The sequence below is a fragment of the Macrotis lagotis genome, chromosome 8 (genome assembly GCF_037893015.1).
Source record: "Macrotis lagotis isolate mMagLag1 chromosome 8, bilby.v1.9.chrom.fasta, whole genome shotgun sequence".
Classification (NCBI taxonomy): Eukaryota; Metazoa; Chordata; class Mammalia; order Peramelemorphia; family Peramelidae; genus Macrotis; species Macrotis lagotis.
In genome coordinates this window covers 105081141-105094142 of record NC_133665.1, presented here as the reverse complement: position 1 = coordinate 105094142, position 13002 = coordinate 105081141, and the positions used below count along the sequence as shown (strand labels likewise).

At 42.2% G+C, this 13002-nt stretch overlaps 1 protein-coding gene across 1 annotated transcript; it reads right to left on the bottom strand.

The window, feature by feature from the left end:
* Positions 1-993: 993 nt before the first annotated feature.
* Positions 994-7908, bottom strand: LOC141495974 (uncharacterized). The gene is made up of 6 exons (XM_074197923.1): positions 7741-7908; positions 7137-7497; positions 5212-5597; positions 4878-5038; positions 4055-4187; positions 994-2429 (listed from the first exon to the last, which is right to left on the bottom strand). Exons 2-6 carry the CDS (start codon positions 7477-7479, stop codon positions 2241-2243), a joined length of 1212 nt encoding a protein of 403 aa, XP_074054024.1. The 5' UTR covers positions 7480-7497; positions 7741-7908; the 3' UTR covers positions 994-2240.
* Between the last annotated feature and the right edge of the window lie 5094 nt (positions 7909-13002).

The window sequence follows — 13002 nt, the reverse complement described above, 5'->3', positions numbered from 1 at the left end:
GAATTTTACAAAAATGAATGCTAAAATATACTATAAAAATGAATAAAAAAGTCATTGTTAAAATGTACACTTCTCTGCACCTTAGTCTCCATACCTATAAAAAGAGGATCATCTACCCCAAGGAGCTAATTTAAGTACTAATACAAGAATATATGTAAAAGTGTTTCCAAAAATTTTAAAATGCTAGAGAAAGGAGGCACTGTTACATTTATGCTTTAATAAGCTTATGGAAAAGTAAGTTATTTATGTGAATAAGGAAAGGGGCAATCAGTGATAATTGAAGGGAGAACAAGAAAGCTCAAACTGAAGGAGATATAGAGTTATTGGAGAGTTTAGATAATGACTTGGTAGTGGTAGTGGTGGTGATGATGATGATGATGATGACAGACTGTGGTAAAGCACTGGTGATGGGGGTGGGGGTAGGGGAAGAGTGAGTGGTAGGTCAAAAACATATTATTGAATTCTAGTCTTGGAAACCAGTTATTAGCAGGAAGGGGGATCAAATTGAGATCAGTTGACAAGGGGAAGATTCTGAGTCAGAGAGAGCTTTCCATCACAACCCACAATTAGAAATGGCTTAGAGATGAAAATATAGGTTTGGAATGCTAATGAGAGCACAGGGCAAGAGATATGGACTTGGGAGTCCTTTTAAAAAGGCAACATTGGTATAAATCTGTCTAGCTTTTTTCCCTCATCCAATCTTTGAAATATCTGACCCAACTTTCAAAACCCATGTCCAATTCCTCCCCTCAAGGATAGAATGGATGCATGCCACATTGATGAATTGTACTTTTATCAACCATCCTTTCAGGACTGACTGACACCCAGCTTGCACATGAGTTTTATGTCATATAAGACATGGTTTTAGGAAAATTAATAAATGTATGCATTACTACCAAGTGTTTGGGTGGTCTTATGGGGCAAAAAAATCTAGTTCCATGTTTAATCTTTTTTTTTTAAGATTTTATTTGAGTTTTACAATTTTTCCCCTAATCTTTGCTTCCTTCCCCCCACCCCCCACAGAAGGCAGTCTGTTGGTCTTTACATTGTTTCCATGGTATACATTGAACTAAGTTGAATGTGATGAGAGAGTAATCATATCCTTAAGGAAGAAAAATAAAGTATAAGAGATAGCAAAATTATATAATAAGATAACTTTTTTTTTCTAAATTAAAGGTAATGGGGCGGCTAGGTGGCGCAATGGATAAAGCACCGGCCCTGGAGTCAGGAGTACCTGGGTTCAAATCCGGTCTCAGACATTTAATAATTACCTAGCTGTGTGGCCTTGGGCAAGCCACTTAACCCCATTTGCCTTGCAAAAACCTAAAACAACAACAACAACAACAACAAAAAAACAAAAATAATAAATTAAAGGTAAGTCTTTGGTCTTTGTTTAAACTCCACAATTCTTTTTTCTAGATACAGATAGTATTCTCCATCGCAGACAGCCCAAAATTGTCCCTGACTGTTGCACTGATGGAATGAGCAAGTCCATCAAGGTTGAGCATCACCCCCATGTTGCTGTTAGGGTGTACAGTGTTTATCTGGTTCTGCTCATCTTGCTCAGCATCAGTTCATGCAAATCCTTCCTCCATGTTTAATCTTGACTAGTTGTTGACCTTCCCATTCTCACCCCAGAAAGAAGTAGCCCAGACCCTGCCATTATCCCAACCCTCAGGTCTCTTACTCCCTCTCTAATACCACTTGGCATATAATAAGGATTTAATATATTTCCATTCTATTCCATATTTGCCTTAGACCTACTGTGGAAACCTGGATGACCCTCTTTCCTTCTACTTCTGGAGCTGGGGCCAGAGTTCACCTTATCCCAAGACCAAATCTCAGAATCCAGTCATACTAACCATGGGTGTACTCCATTTAACCAGTGAGAAAAAGAGAGAAGCCGTTTGGTCCCACATTGAAGCTGAATTTTAATGTGTAGATTCCAACCAGATGGGCACCAGTTTATGTAACAGAAACCAAAGCAAAGCAGAACCCCCCTACCCAAGCCAAAAGTCCATGTGCAAAGGTCTTTGGAGTGAAGGGGGAAGATATTTCCCAACCTATAACTCCCATCTTGACACAAGCTAAAAGACACTAAGAAATGACTTAATGGTCCTTCCTACCCTCTGCCCCCTCTCCCCATCCTGATTAAAATGCAGCAGGCAACTTGCCATAAAGTCCAGGACGGCTATTTGTTGAAGTGAACTGGAAGTCTACTCCTCAGCTGAGCTGGTTTCTCAACTGCCCCTATCTGCCTGGACCTTTGACAAGTACTGGTCATACCGTTCCTCACACTGGTTCACAGTCATCAAGAAGTAGTCAGGGTTGGCAATGGCCTGAAGGAGATCATTTTGCACAAGGCAGATATTGTAGAGTTCAGAGGTAGGGACTGTGCAGTATTCTTGTCCTCCCTGGCCCAGAAATACCTGTAGATAAGAACATGCACACACACACACACACACACACACACACACACACAAACAATCAGACCTCAGGAAGACAGACTGTGCTGGGATCTCTATTTGAGGCTGAGAAGAGGGTTCAGCAATATGCTACCCAAAATCACCATCCATTCTTTAGACTCAAGGAAAGACTTCAATCCTCCCACAATGGTTAATGCTGAGGAAGCCTTGGATATCAGCCCAATTCTAACATAATCAACTTCTGGTTGGCCCAGGCTTTAGTTTGGCTATCTTTCATGAACTTGGATTAATTCCACTCATAGTAACATGGATTTAAAGCTATAAGGAACATTAGGTCCCATCAGGTCCTAACTCCCTCATTTGATGGATGAACAAAGTGAAGCTGAGGAAAGTCAACTAGTAACCTACTCCCTCCAGAGTCAAAAAGAAAATCCTGTTTGCCTTTTAAAGCTCTTTTTAAGCTGGACTTTTTCCATCTCTCCAGTCCTATTAGACCTTCTTCCCTTCCACATACTCTCCTTAATATTTTAATTGATTGTATATATAATACCTAAGTCAAATTTCTTACTGTCTCTGGGAGGTAGGAAGGAAGGAAGAAAAGGAAAGAGAAAATTTAGAACTCAATTTAAAAAAAAAAAAATTGAATGTTAGGGGTAGCTAAGTGGCACAGTGAAAAGAGCAACCAACCTTGGAATCAGGAGAATCTGAGTTCAAATCTGGCCCTAGACACTTGATATTTAACTAGTTGTGTGACTTTGTCTTTACATGTTATTGGGAAAAAATAAAATACTATTTAAGAAACCAGTCATCTCCTTCCTGTTTCTCACACATGATACTCCATCTTCCAACTGTGTACAACTTTGCATTTTCACTGACTGGCTCCATACCTGGAATTCTCTCCCTCATTTCTGCCTCATGTCTTCCCTAGCTTCTTTCAATTCTCAGCTCAAGACCTATCTTCTGAAAAAAAGCCTTTTCTGGTCCTTCTTAATTTTAATTTTAATGACATCCCTCTAAGAGAACTCATCTGGTTTCTCCAAAGTGTTGGCATGTTGTTTATTCCATTAAAGTATGAGCTACTTGGGGATGGCTAGGTGGCTCAGTGGGTAGAGCACCAGCCCTGGAGTCAGGAGTCCCTGAGTTCAAATCTGACCTCAGACATTTAATAAGTACCTAGCTGTATGCCTTGGGCAAGCCACTTAACCCCCATTTGCCTTGCAAAAACCTTAAAAAAAAAAGTATGAGCTACTTGAAAGCAGGGGTTATTTTTGCTTTTCTTTACAGCCTTCGCTCTTAGCAGAGTGCCTGGTCTACAGCAAGCACTTAATAAATTCTTTGATTATATATCTGTAATGAGTTTTGTTTTTTTGCCTTCTCATCAAGCAGGAGAATGAGAATAGTGAGAAAGAGAATTCAGAACTGAAAATGAAATAAAATTTTTTTAAATAGAGAAAGCTGGTTGACTTATTGACTTGATCCAGGGTCACATAACAAAGTGCAAGGCAGGATTTGAAATCAGGTCTTTCTACCTCCAAGACCAGCAGTATATCCTCTATCCTCTGTGCCACTTCCTGTCTCTGACTTAAAAGCCATCTCCTCTACCTTCCAATGCTCCAATCTATTTGTACCTGGGGGTGGATGATGCTGTCTTTGTCCTGTAGTCGAATATTATCATCAAAGCAGATGTGTTGAACCTCAGGGTCACAGGGATCCACCCACAGTGGCTTGCCACCCTGACTGGAGAAATTGTTCTTAGCCCACCTGGAAAGGAGGAAAAAATGAGGGATGTTGTGGGGGAGTCATCAAGAAACCCACAACTTCCTGAGCTTCAAACTAGGACAATCATTTGCCAATGATTGGTGAGCTAGTGTGGGGATTCTACTTGGGTTCACCCAGGCCCATTCTAGCAGCAGAAATTTGGCGATAGGATACATAATGAGCTTTCATTTATGCCTCTCATGAGAACTGTTGACATCAAACCACACAACCAAATCAATAAATATTTATTAAACTACTATGTGCCAAATGTTCAGAGAAGACTTTGTTCATGGAGAAGACAGTACCTAAACGATGCTTTGGAGGAGGGGATAGAGTCCATAAAGGAAGTATGGAGAAACTGGATTACTAGTTACCTTCTTCAGTCCTAGGTCATTCCCTGACCCTGAAGAAACCACAACCAAGTTAGAGATGTCAGTTCTCAAGATGACAGACAGATAGTGGGGGTAGAAAGAGCTCTGAAATGGCTCAGAATATCAAAATTTAAGACTGGGCTTGGAAATTTACTGGTTTTGTTTTACCCTGAGCAAGTTACTTTTCTTTGAGTCTATTTTTTTCATTTATAAAATAGCAAGATTAATATTTGTATTGTCTATAGCCCAGGGATCTTGTGAGGAAAGTACTTTGTAAATGTATAGTGATACAATAACTCCTCAGGGTTATCATTGTTATTACCAATCAAAGTGGTCCTGAAAGCCCGCCAGGCCTTCTATAGCACTGAAGTAGTTATACACAACTCTTGCATCTGGCCAACTGGACACCATTTCTTTCCCTCGACTGACCATCACCTTATTTGGACTGCATCGGACCTTTCCAGGTCGTAGATCGACAGGGAGCTGCAGGGAAAAGGAACAGGTACAGGCCAACACAAAGCTCCAGTGTTACCCTACTCACCTAGTTTCCCTTCTTTCCCCCAGTTCTAAGAAAAACTGGCTGTTCTTCAGTCACTAGACTACTGAACCTCTCCTGAGAAATGTCTTACTCTGGTTTCCCTCTTACCATCTCTTACCATCACCTCTTTCAGGGATGAGAATTGTGGATGCTGACCATGAAGGGCATTGTGTGTGGTCTGAAGAAGTGAGATCAAGTCTTTGCCAAAGGTGCGGAAAATGATAGCAAAGCGGCGGCCCTGCTGACAAAGACCAGCCAGTAGTTTGAAAAAGGCTGGCAGTACACGGTGGTAATGACGGCCATTTTCCCCTTGGACAGAGAAAACTGCATCAGGCTGGCCAGGCCACTCCAACAACTGCAGGTAAGAGGAGAAAAGTGTCTGGAAGCAGCTTCCTTGGGTACTTGATGTAAATGAGGTGTGACAGTCAAAATTCGAGGAGAAGCTGCTAGCATCAGGGCTAGGGGGCTGCAATGAAGGGAATTCACTCAGCCACTGCCACTCACCTGAAAGAGAAAGTTGAGTTCAGAGTTGGGATGGGTGTATAATAGAGGAGGGAGAAATGGAACATAGTAAAAATTAGGAAAGGACATCTATGTTTCCCTCTCAGACATGGAGCTCAATGGTGGCCAACTCTCTCCAAACCCAGTATTCAGAACAGAGTCAGAAGTATGTTCCTGGATTCATGTTGGAATAGACTGTCTATTAAAATGCTTTCACCAGATCTCTCTGAGATTCAGAGAGGGAATTTTTCTTTTCCAAAATGGATTTATATCATCCATGTAGGGAATTTCAGGCAAGGAAACTCCCTTTATTAAAAGCAAACCTGCAAATCCTCTGCAAAGTTTAAAAAAGTTGCATAGGACACTGAGAGTTTAAGTGAATTGCCCAGGACCATTTGTTTTAAGAGGGGAATAATAATAATATCAGTAATTTCTATGTTATTTTGTAATAAGTTGTCATTTTTATAGCTCTTTAAGGTATATAACATGCTTTACAAATATTATCTCCTTTGATCCTCACAACAAACAATCTTGGAAGGTAGATGCTATAATTATGCACATTTTATAGAGGAGGAAACTAAGGCAGACCAGGGTTAAACAGTTACTGAGTGTCTGAGGCTGGATTTGAACTCAGGTCTTCCTGATTCCAGGCCATTGGCTACATTTGGTGACATAAGTAGCATAGTTATTATTACCCTCTTCAGATGGAGATAATAAACTAAGGCTGACAGGAGAGATGATTTGCTCAAGATCACATAGCTTGTAAATGAGGAAATCTGAAAAAATTGTACAGGTGAAGTGGGAAAAGGGCCAAATACTCAAAAGACTTGTTCAAATATTGTCTCTATCATTTACTAGCTGTTTGACTTTGGGCAAGTCACTTCATTTCTCTAACCATCAGTTTCCTCCTATGTGGTAGGTACACTGACTTTTGAAGGTCCCTGCCACCAATTAATCTATAATCCTATGAATTTCAGTCCTTCAGATTCCAGAACAATTGCTGAGTTATACAACAGCAACTTGCCCGAAGTTACAGGGAGTCAGGAGAAGATCCTAAACTGGAACCCTGGGTATCCTGAAGCTCAAGTGATGACTCCTGCTGGGGGGGGGGGGGATGTCTCTAGGGAAACCAGAGAGGAAGGGGGATTGGTTAGACTTGCGGATCTCAGGTTATTTTCTAACAACAATAAAAATGGCACTATTAAGTTTTACAAAATTGAAAAAAACATGTGTTAAAAAATCATTTTTACCAAAAAAAAAGAAGAAAGAATCAGAATCTCAAAGGAATTCAGTAATTTGAACTTAAGTTCACACAAGATTTCAACTTGGCTAATGTCAAATCAGGATTTCAACAGGTCCAGCAGGTCCTTTCATAGCACTCTGGTGCCTCTCCTTCTTAGGACTGCTAAAGACTCACTACCTCGCCCTCTACAATAACAGCTAGCCCAAAGACCCACCTAAGACACAAATGTATGTTGGCAACAGGCTCACAAGGCGGAATGCCCGCTGGCAGCAATGCCAGGGTCCTGAGATGCTTCTTACCCTCCTGGTTGAACTTCCCCCAACACACAGTGCTCAGGTAAGAGTTGAGGGCGGCCACGGGGCCCTGGTGAGTGGCACTGTCAGACACGAGGATGGTGTTGTTTATGTCCATGTGAAGGACCAGTTTTTTGGTTCTTATGTGGAGAGGATGTTCGGGGGAGCCCACAGAGGGCTGGCCCTCGGCCCCCTGGTCTCCACCGGGCTGGGGATCCAGAGACTTGGCGGGCTCCATGGGCTGTGGGCTCCCTGGGGGTGAAGGAGTCATCTCCTGGGCCCTGGGGGCCTCTCCGCTTCCGTCCTCTCTGGGGGGTCTGCTCGGGTCCGGGGCCTCCTCCCGGCTCATGGCCTGCAGAAGGGGGGCCTGAAGAAGGATCAGGGAGGGAAGGGGAAGGGGGCTGAGGGGAGGCTGGTTTCACAGGGCTGGGGAGAAGGGTTAATTGGGGAAGGAGCGCGAGAGGCTGCAGGGAGAGCGGGGTTTCTGGTGGGGGTCATGAATCAGAGAGGGGAGGGGCCTGGTTTGCTCCCCAAGAGAAAGAAACGGAAAGGCTGGGGAGAGGGGTGAGGGGTGAGGGGTCGGAGGTCAGGGGTCGGGCGAGGGCCAAACCGCGGTCTCAGCATCCGGGGGCAAGCCAGCGCCGGGTGGTGGCCCCCGGGGCGGGGGTGAGCGACTGGGTGGTCTCCGCCCTCGGGCCGGCCTCGGAGCCGCGGCTAAGCGGTCCCGGCGCTTGACTTCCGGCCGCGCGTGGCCGGCGCCGCAGAGACCGGAACTGGCTAGAGCGTCTCTGCCCCGCCGCGAGCCTTATAGCGCGCCCGGGTGAGCGGGTGGAGCCCGGTCCTGGGGCCGCCCCGGACGCCCGCTGCCCTCACCCACCGCCCTTGGCTCTCCAGCCTCTGCCCGCTGCCCTGCTAACTGGAAACTGGGGTTTTAAGCAAGTGATTGAAAACTCTGGGCCTCAGTTCCCTCAAATGTCAAATCAGGGGGTAGGACCAGACCACCCTGTGAAGCTGAATCATTTCTTTTTATTTTATTTTATTTATTTATTTATTTATTTTAGTTTTTTCAAGGCAGTGGGGTTAAGTGGCTTGCCCAGGGCCACACAGCTGTTAAGTGTCTGAGGCCAGATTTGAAGGGCCCGGGCTCTATCCACTGCGCCACCCAGTCACCCCCGAGCGTAATCATTTCTAAAATTATATATCCTTGTAAAAGACTGATTCCTTTTGAAATTGGTCACCTTGCCCAATTAGTTGTTAATAATGTTTTCTCCTTCATTTTTGAAGACTACGACATCAGGGAGGGGATGCCGGGACAAGCACATGGACTGAATTTGAGTGAGGAGGGGCTGTGCTATGTCACCCATCTCACTTTCTCCTCCGGAGCTGCCTGCATCCAGTGGACAGATAGGAATCAAGATGACTGGAGGTGATCCTGGATTCAAGGCAATCAGGGTTAAGTGCCTTGCCCAAGGTCACACAGTAAGTTTAGATTTGAACTCAAGTCCTGACTTCAGGGCCAGCCTTCCGCCCACTGCACCATCTTGTTGTCCTACCAAACCAGTAAGAAATTAGAGGCTCTGGGCAGCTAGGTGACGCAGTGCATAGAGAGGATGGAGCACCAGCCCTGGAGTCAGGAGTCCCTGAGTTCAAATACAGCCTCAGACACTTAATAATTACCTAGCTGTGTGACCTTGGGCAAGTCACTTAACCCAATTTGCCTTGCAAAAACCTAAAAAAAAATTGCAAAAGAAATTAAAGGCTCCTAGTATCTTAACCTGAAGTTAATTACAAACTCAGGATTTCAATGATCAGGATGCTGGGAGAAGAGCCCTTCCAGGAAGTGATGACTATAGGAAGAGATCCTATAGTATTGTACAAAATAATAGTCTTTGGGGTGGCTAGCTGGTGCAGTGGATAGAGCACCGGACCTGGAGTCAGGAGTACCTGGGCTCAAATCCAGCCTCAGACACTTAATAATTATCTAGCTGTGTGGCCTTGGGCAAGCCACTTAACCCCATTGCCTTGTCAAAAAAAAAAAAACTAAGCAAAAAAAATAATAGTCTTTGAGGAGCAGTTTGGAGCAAAGATACTGTGTAATTTTCATGGATAGGCCACAAAGATTAATGATTTTCCCTATTCTCTGTTTTTGCATAAAAGATCAACTGTTTTCCTATGCAAGCAGGATCATTTTCCTGAAATGAACTTCACTTTAAGGTTTAGATAGTACATCACAGAGAATAAAACTTCATGTCTAATCTATACTTTCTGTCAATTTTGTTTTAACCCTATATTTTTAAGTTTTTTACAGTTTTAGGGTTCACAACCCCGAGGGCCCTCTAAATCAATGACTTTAAAAAATCTCTAAATTGAAGTACTGGAGTTGGTGTTATTGAAAGGGAGGGGTTGGTTCAATTCCATACTTAGCAACTATGTGAGTTGACACAATTTCTTTGAACCTCAGCTTCTTCAACTGTAAATCTGGAATAATAGTAGCAAACAAAATGAGATAAATTGTGTAAAACTTACAAACAATGATATATATATATATATATATATATATATATATATATATATATGTATGTATATATATACATGGTTATGATTTTTACAACTCTAGCCTAATTTCTATCCCATTTCCTGCCCCCCCAGCTCTGCCCTTAAGCAAATTTTAACCAAATTAAAATTCAATTCAACAAACTATTTACTAAGTTGTTTGGTTTTTTTTAGGTTTTTGTAAGGCAAATGGGTTAAGCAGCTTGCCCAAGGCCACACAGCTAGGTAATCATTAAGTGTCTGATAGGTACTCCTGACTCCAGGACTGGTGCTTTAACTACTATGCTACCTAGCCACCCCCCTAAGTTTTTATTAGTGTAAAGCACATGCTGGAGGAATTTAAGTTCAACTTACATTGGTCTGGAGGCTATAAGACTATATTTACTCTGAGTAAAATAAAAGATAATTCAAAGGTGAAAACCTGGTCAAATCGCCTGGAAAAATCAGGAAATACTTCATGTAAGAGATACCACTTATGCTGAACCTTGAAGGAAACTAAGGATTCTCCAGAAATGGAAGATAGCCTATTCAAAGCAGGGAGACTAGAGATAGCCTGTTAAATTGAAATTCAGATAGTGGACCAATTTGACAGGAAGGAAGGTAGAAGGGATGAAAGGGAGTAATGTCAAATAAGTCAAAGGTGTTAGAAGGGGGATAAGGGTTAGTTTTGGCTCAGTTTTTTCCCTCTTGAGTTTGTCCCAGAATTACCTATGAGAGAGGCAATTGGAATTATTGTTTCTAGCAGGGATGACTTGAACTGCCTTGATAATCCCCTGCATGGGAGGAAGGAAAAGTGTGTCTAATCCCTGGGTGGGGTGGGTGGAGACAAGGTGACAGGGGCTCTTTGTTTTTTCCTGTAGGGAGTCTCCTTTCCATAGATGTGTTTGTGTTGACACAGCTGCAAGGGACTGGACTACCTCAAGGAAGTAGCTCTTGTTTGCACAGAACATCACCTGCCTGCCCCTCCCTTGCCCATGTTAACCTTCGGCCAGGGCAAGTGCCTAATGCAGGAGTTGGGGGAACCTAGGCAGCAGCAGAAGTATCTTATCAGCTGGGAGGCAGTCCCAGGTCAGGGTTCTGCATCTGGCTAGAGCCTGGCCAGGGTCTCCTGGACAGCCAAAAGGCTGAACAGGTAATGGGTCCTTCTGTATCCTCTAGGATTGCTATAACTTGAAATCTCTCTAGAATAGCCCTTCTGCAACAAGAGTCCTATCCCACCAAATTCTGTGTCTAGGGGAAAAATAGGAAACAGAATCTGGGGGTGGGGAGGGCATTAAATATCCAGATTACTCACCAATCTAGCCTATGACTTCCAGGATCCTGAGGACCAACTATTCCTGCTGAGTGGAGAACTGACAAGGTGATGGATACAGATGAAAAGGGAGGACAGTTGGAATGCCAAAACCCTGAGGTGGGAATGCTGTGATTTCTGTCTGATTTTCTCTCAGATATCACTAAGGATCTCTTGATCCTATGGCCTTTGACCTTCCCCCCCTTAAAAATATTTTCTTTCTTTTCCATTAAATGTAAAGATAGTTTTCAATGGTTTTTTTTTTTTAGTTTTTGCAAGGCAATGAGGTTAAGTGACTTGCCCAAGGACACACAGCTAGGTAACTATTAAGTATCTGAGACTAGATTTGAACTCAGGTCCTCCTGACTCCAGGGCCAGTGCTCTATCCACTTTGATACCTAGCTGCCCTGCAATAGTCATTTTTGCAAGATTTTGAGTTCCAAATTTTCCTCCCTCCTTCCTTTCTCTCTCCCATCCCCAAGACAGCAGGATATCTAATACAGGTTATACATGTACAATTGTGTTAAACCCATTTCAACATTATTGACTCTTTTTCTGACTCCTGAATTTTTCATTTTCTCTCATCTTTGAGCCTCTGCTCCTATTTTCCTCTCCTAAGATCTAAAAGACTTCCTAAATTCCTTTATTGAATGCCAGCTCAAATTTGACTTCTTCCATGAATACTCTGCAGATTCCTCTAGTCTTTCCCCCTCAGGTCTCATGAAGTGATTACTTTTGTTGTGTGACATATAGGTAACATATATTCTATATAATGTATGTATGTATCCAAGTATTATTCTAGCTAGTTGTATTTTTTGCATCCTTTCTTTTTACTAGACTATGAAATTATGGAAATGGAGTCTATCTAAACTTTGAATCTCCCTGAGGGCCTATTTAGTTGGTTTTTGACTTTGGTTCCCAAGAAAGACCAAAATGACGTTAGTAAATTTGTGGTCAAGATACAAGGTATCCCACTGTGGCTGAACAGATCAATATGAACTCTGAAGACTCCATCACGGGTCTATCACAAATAGTCCATAAGACCATTTGGAGTGGAGATGTCACTAAATTTGTACATCTCACATTTTCTTTGAACTACTGCAATCTGTTTTGAAAATAGAGCATAGCATCTTCTTTGATGCAGGAACACCATAATGGTCAGTCCTGTGCCATTATCTTCCTTGTCTCACAATCTGTATTCCAAAACTCTCGAGAGAGATCTTGAGAGACTTCAAAATGCTTCTTCTGACCTCCATGTAAGCACTTGTCTTACAGGAGCTTTTTGTAAAATAAGTTTCTTAAACAAACATACATTTGACTTTCCAACAACATGATCAGCCCATCAGAGTTATGCTATCTGAAGCAAAGGTTGATTGCCTGGTTCAGCTCGAGAAAGAACCTCAGTGTCTGGAAACTCATCTTGCCAGGTAATGTTTAGAATCTTCCTAAGACAATTTAAATGGAAGTAAATCAGTTTCCTGGCATGACTCGGGCATACTGTTCAGGTTTCATAAATATTCAATCAGTGTTAGGATTCAAATAAACCAGTTCTCTGCCCTAATGTCTGTTTTAAGTTTACAAAAGGATATATCAAAAGATAATTTAATATTTCATGCATTTAAAACTCAAATTAAGAACAATAAAAGAGATACACAAAACTAGATTATGTTATATTATTCACAGTAATTAAACATATCCTTATGGAATGAAAGCAGCCACGTGATCACAGCATCCAGTATTGGAACATATGCAGAATCAAAACTCATTCTACTTATTCTAACTCTTTTTTTTCCTTCTATTTCCATGGCTTCTGAAATGGGTGATAAGATAACCCTTAAAATCTATACTTCTATTGGTTCATTGTGTCCCAACTTCCTATTAGTTTCACCCTTCAGGGAACACCAGTGCACTCATTATATCTTGGGGAAATTTGGGCCTTAATACAAAGCAGAAACAAATGACAGCTTGTCACACACTTTTTTCTTTTTTTATTTGATATTTTACTTTATTTTCCAATTATGTTTAACA

Excerpts from the sequence above, each read along its gene's own strand:
- LOC141495974 (XM_074197923.1), bottom strand. The coding sequence starts at position 7,479 with ATGAGCCGGGAGGAGGCCCCGGACCCGAGCAGACCCCCCAGAGAGGAC. Across the intron at positions 5,039-5,211 it reads CATCCCTGAAAGAGGTGATG|CTCCCTGTCGATCTACGACC; the intron begins GTAAGAGATGGT and ends TTTTCCCTGCAG. Across the intron at positions 4,188-4,877 it reads TTTCAGGACCACTTTGATTG|GTGGGCTAAGAACAATTTCT; the intron begins GTAATAACAATG and ends CCTCCTTTCCAG.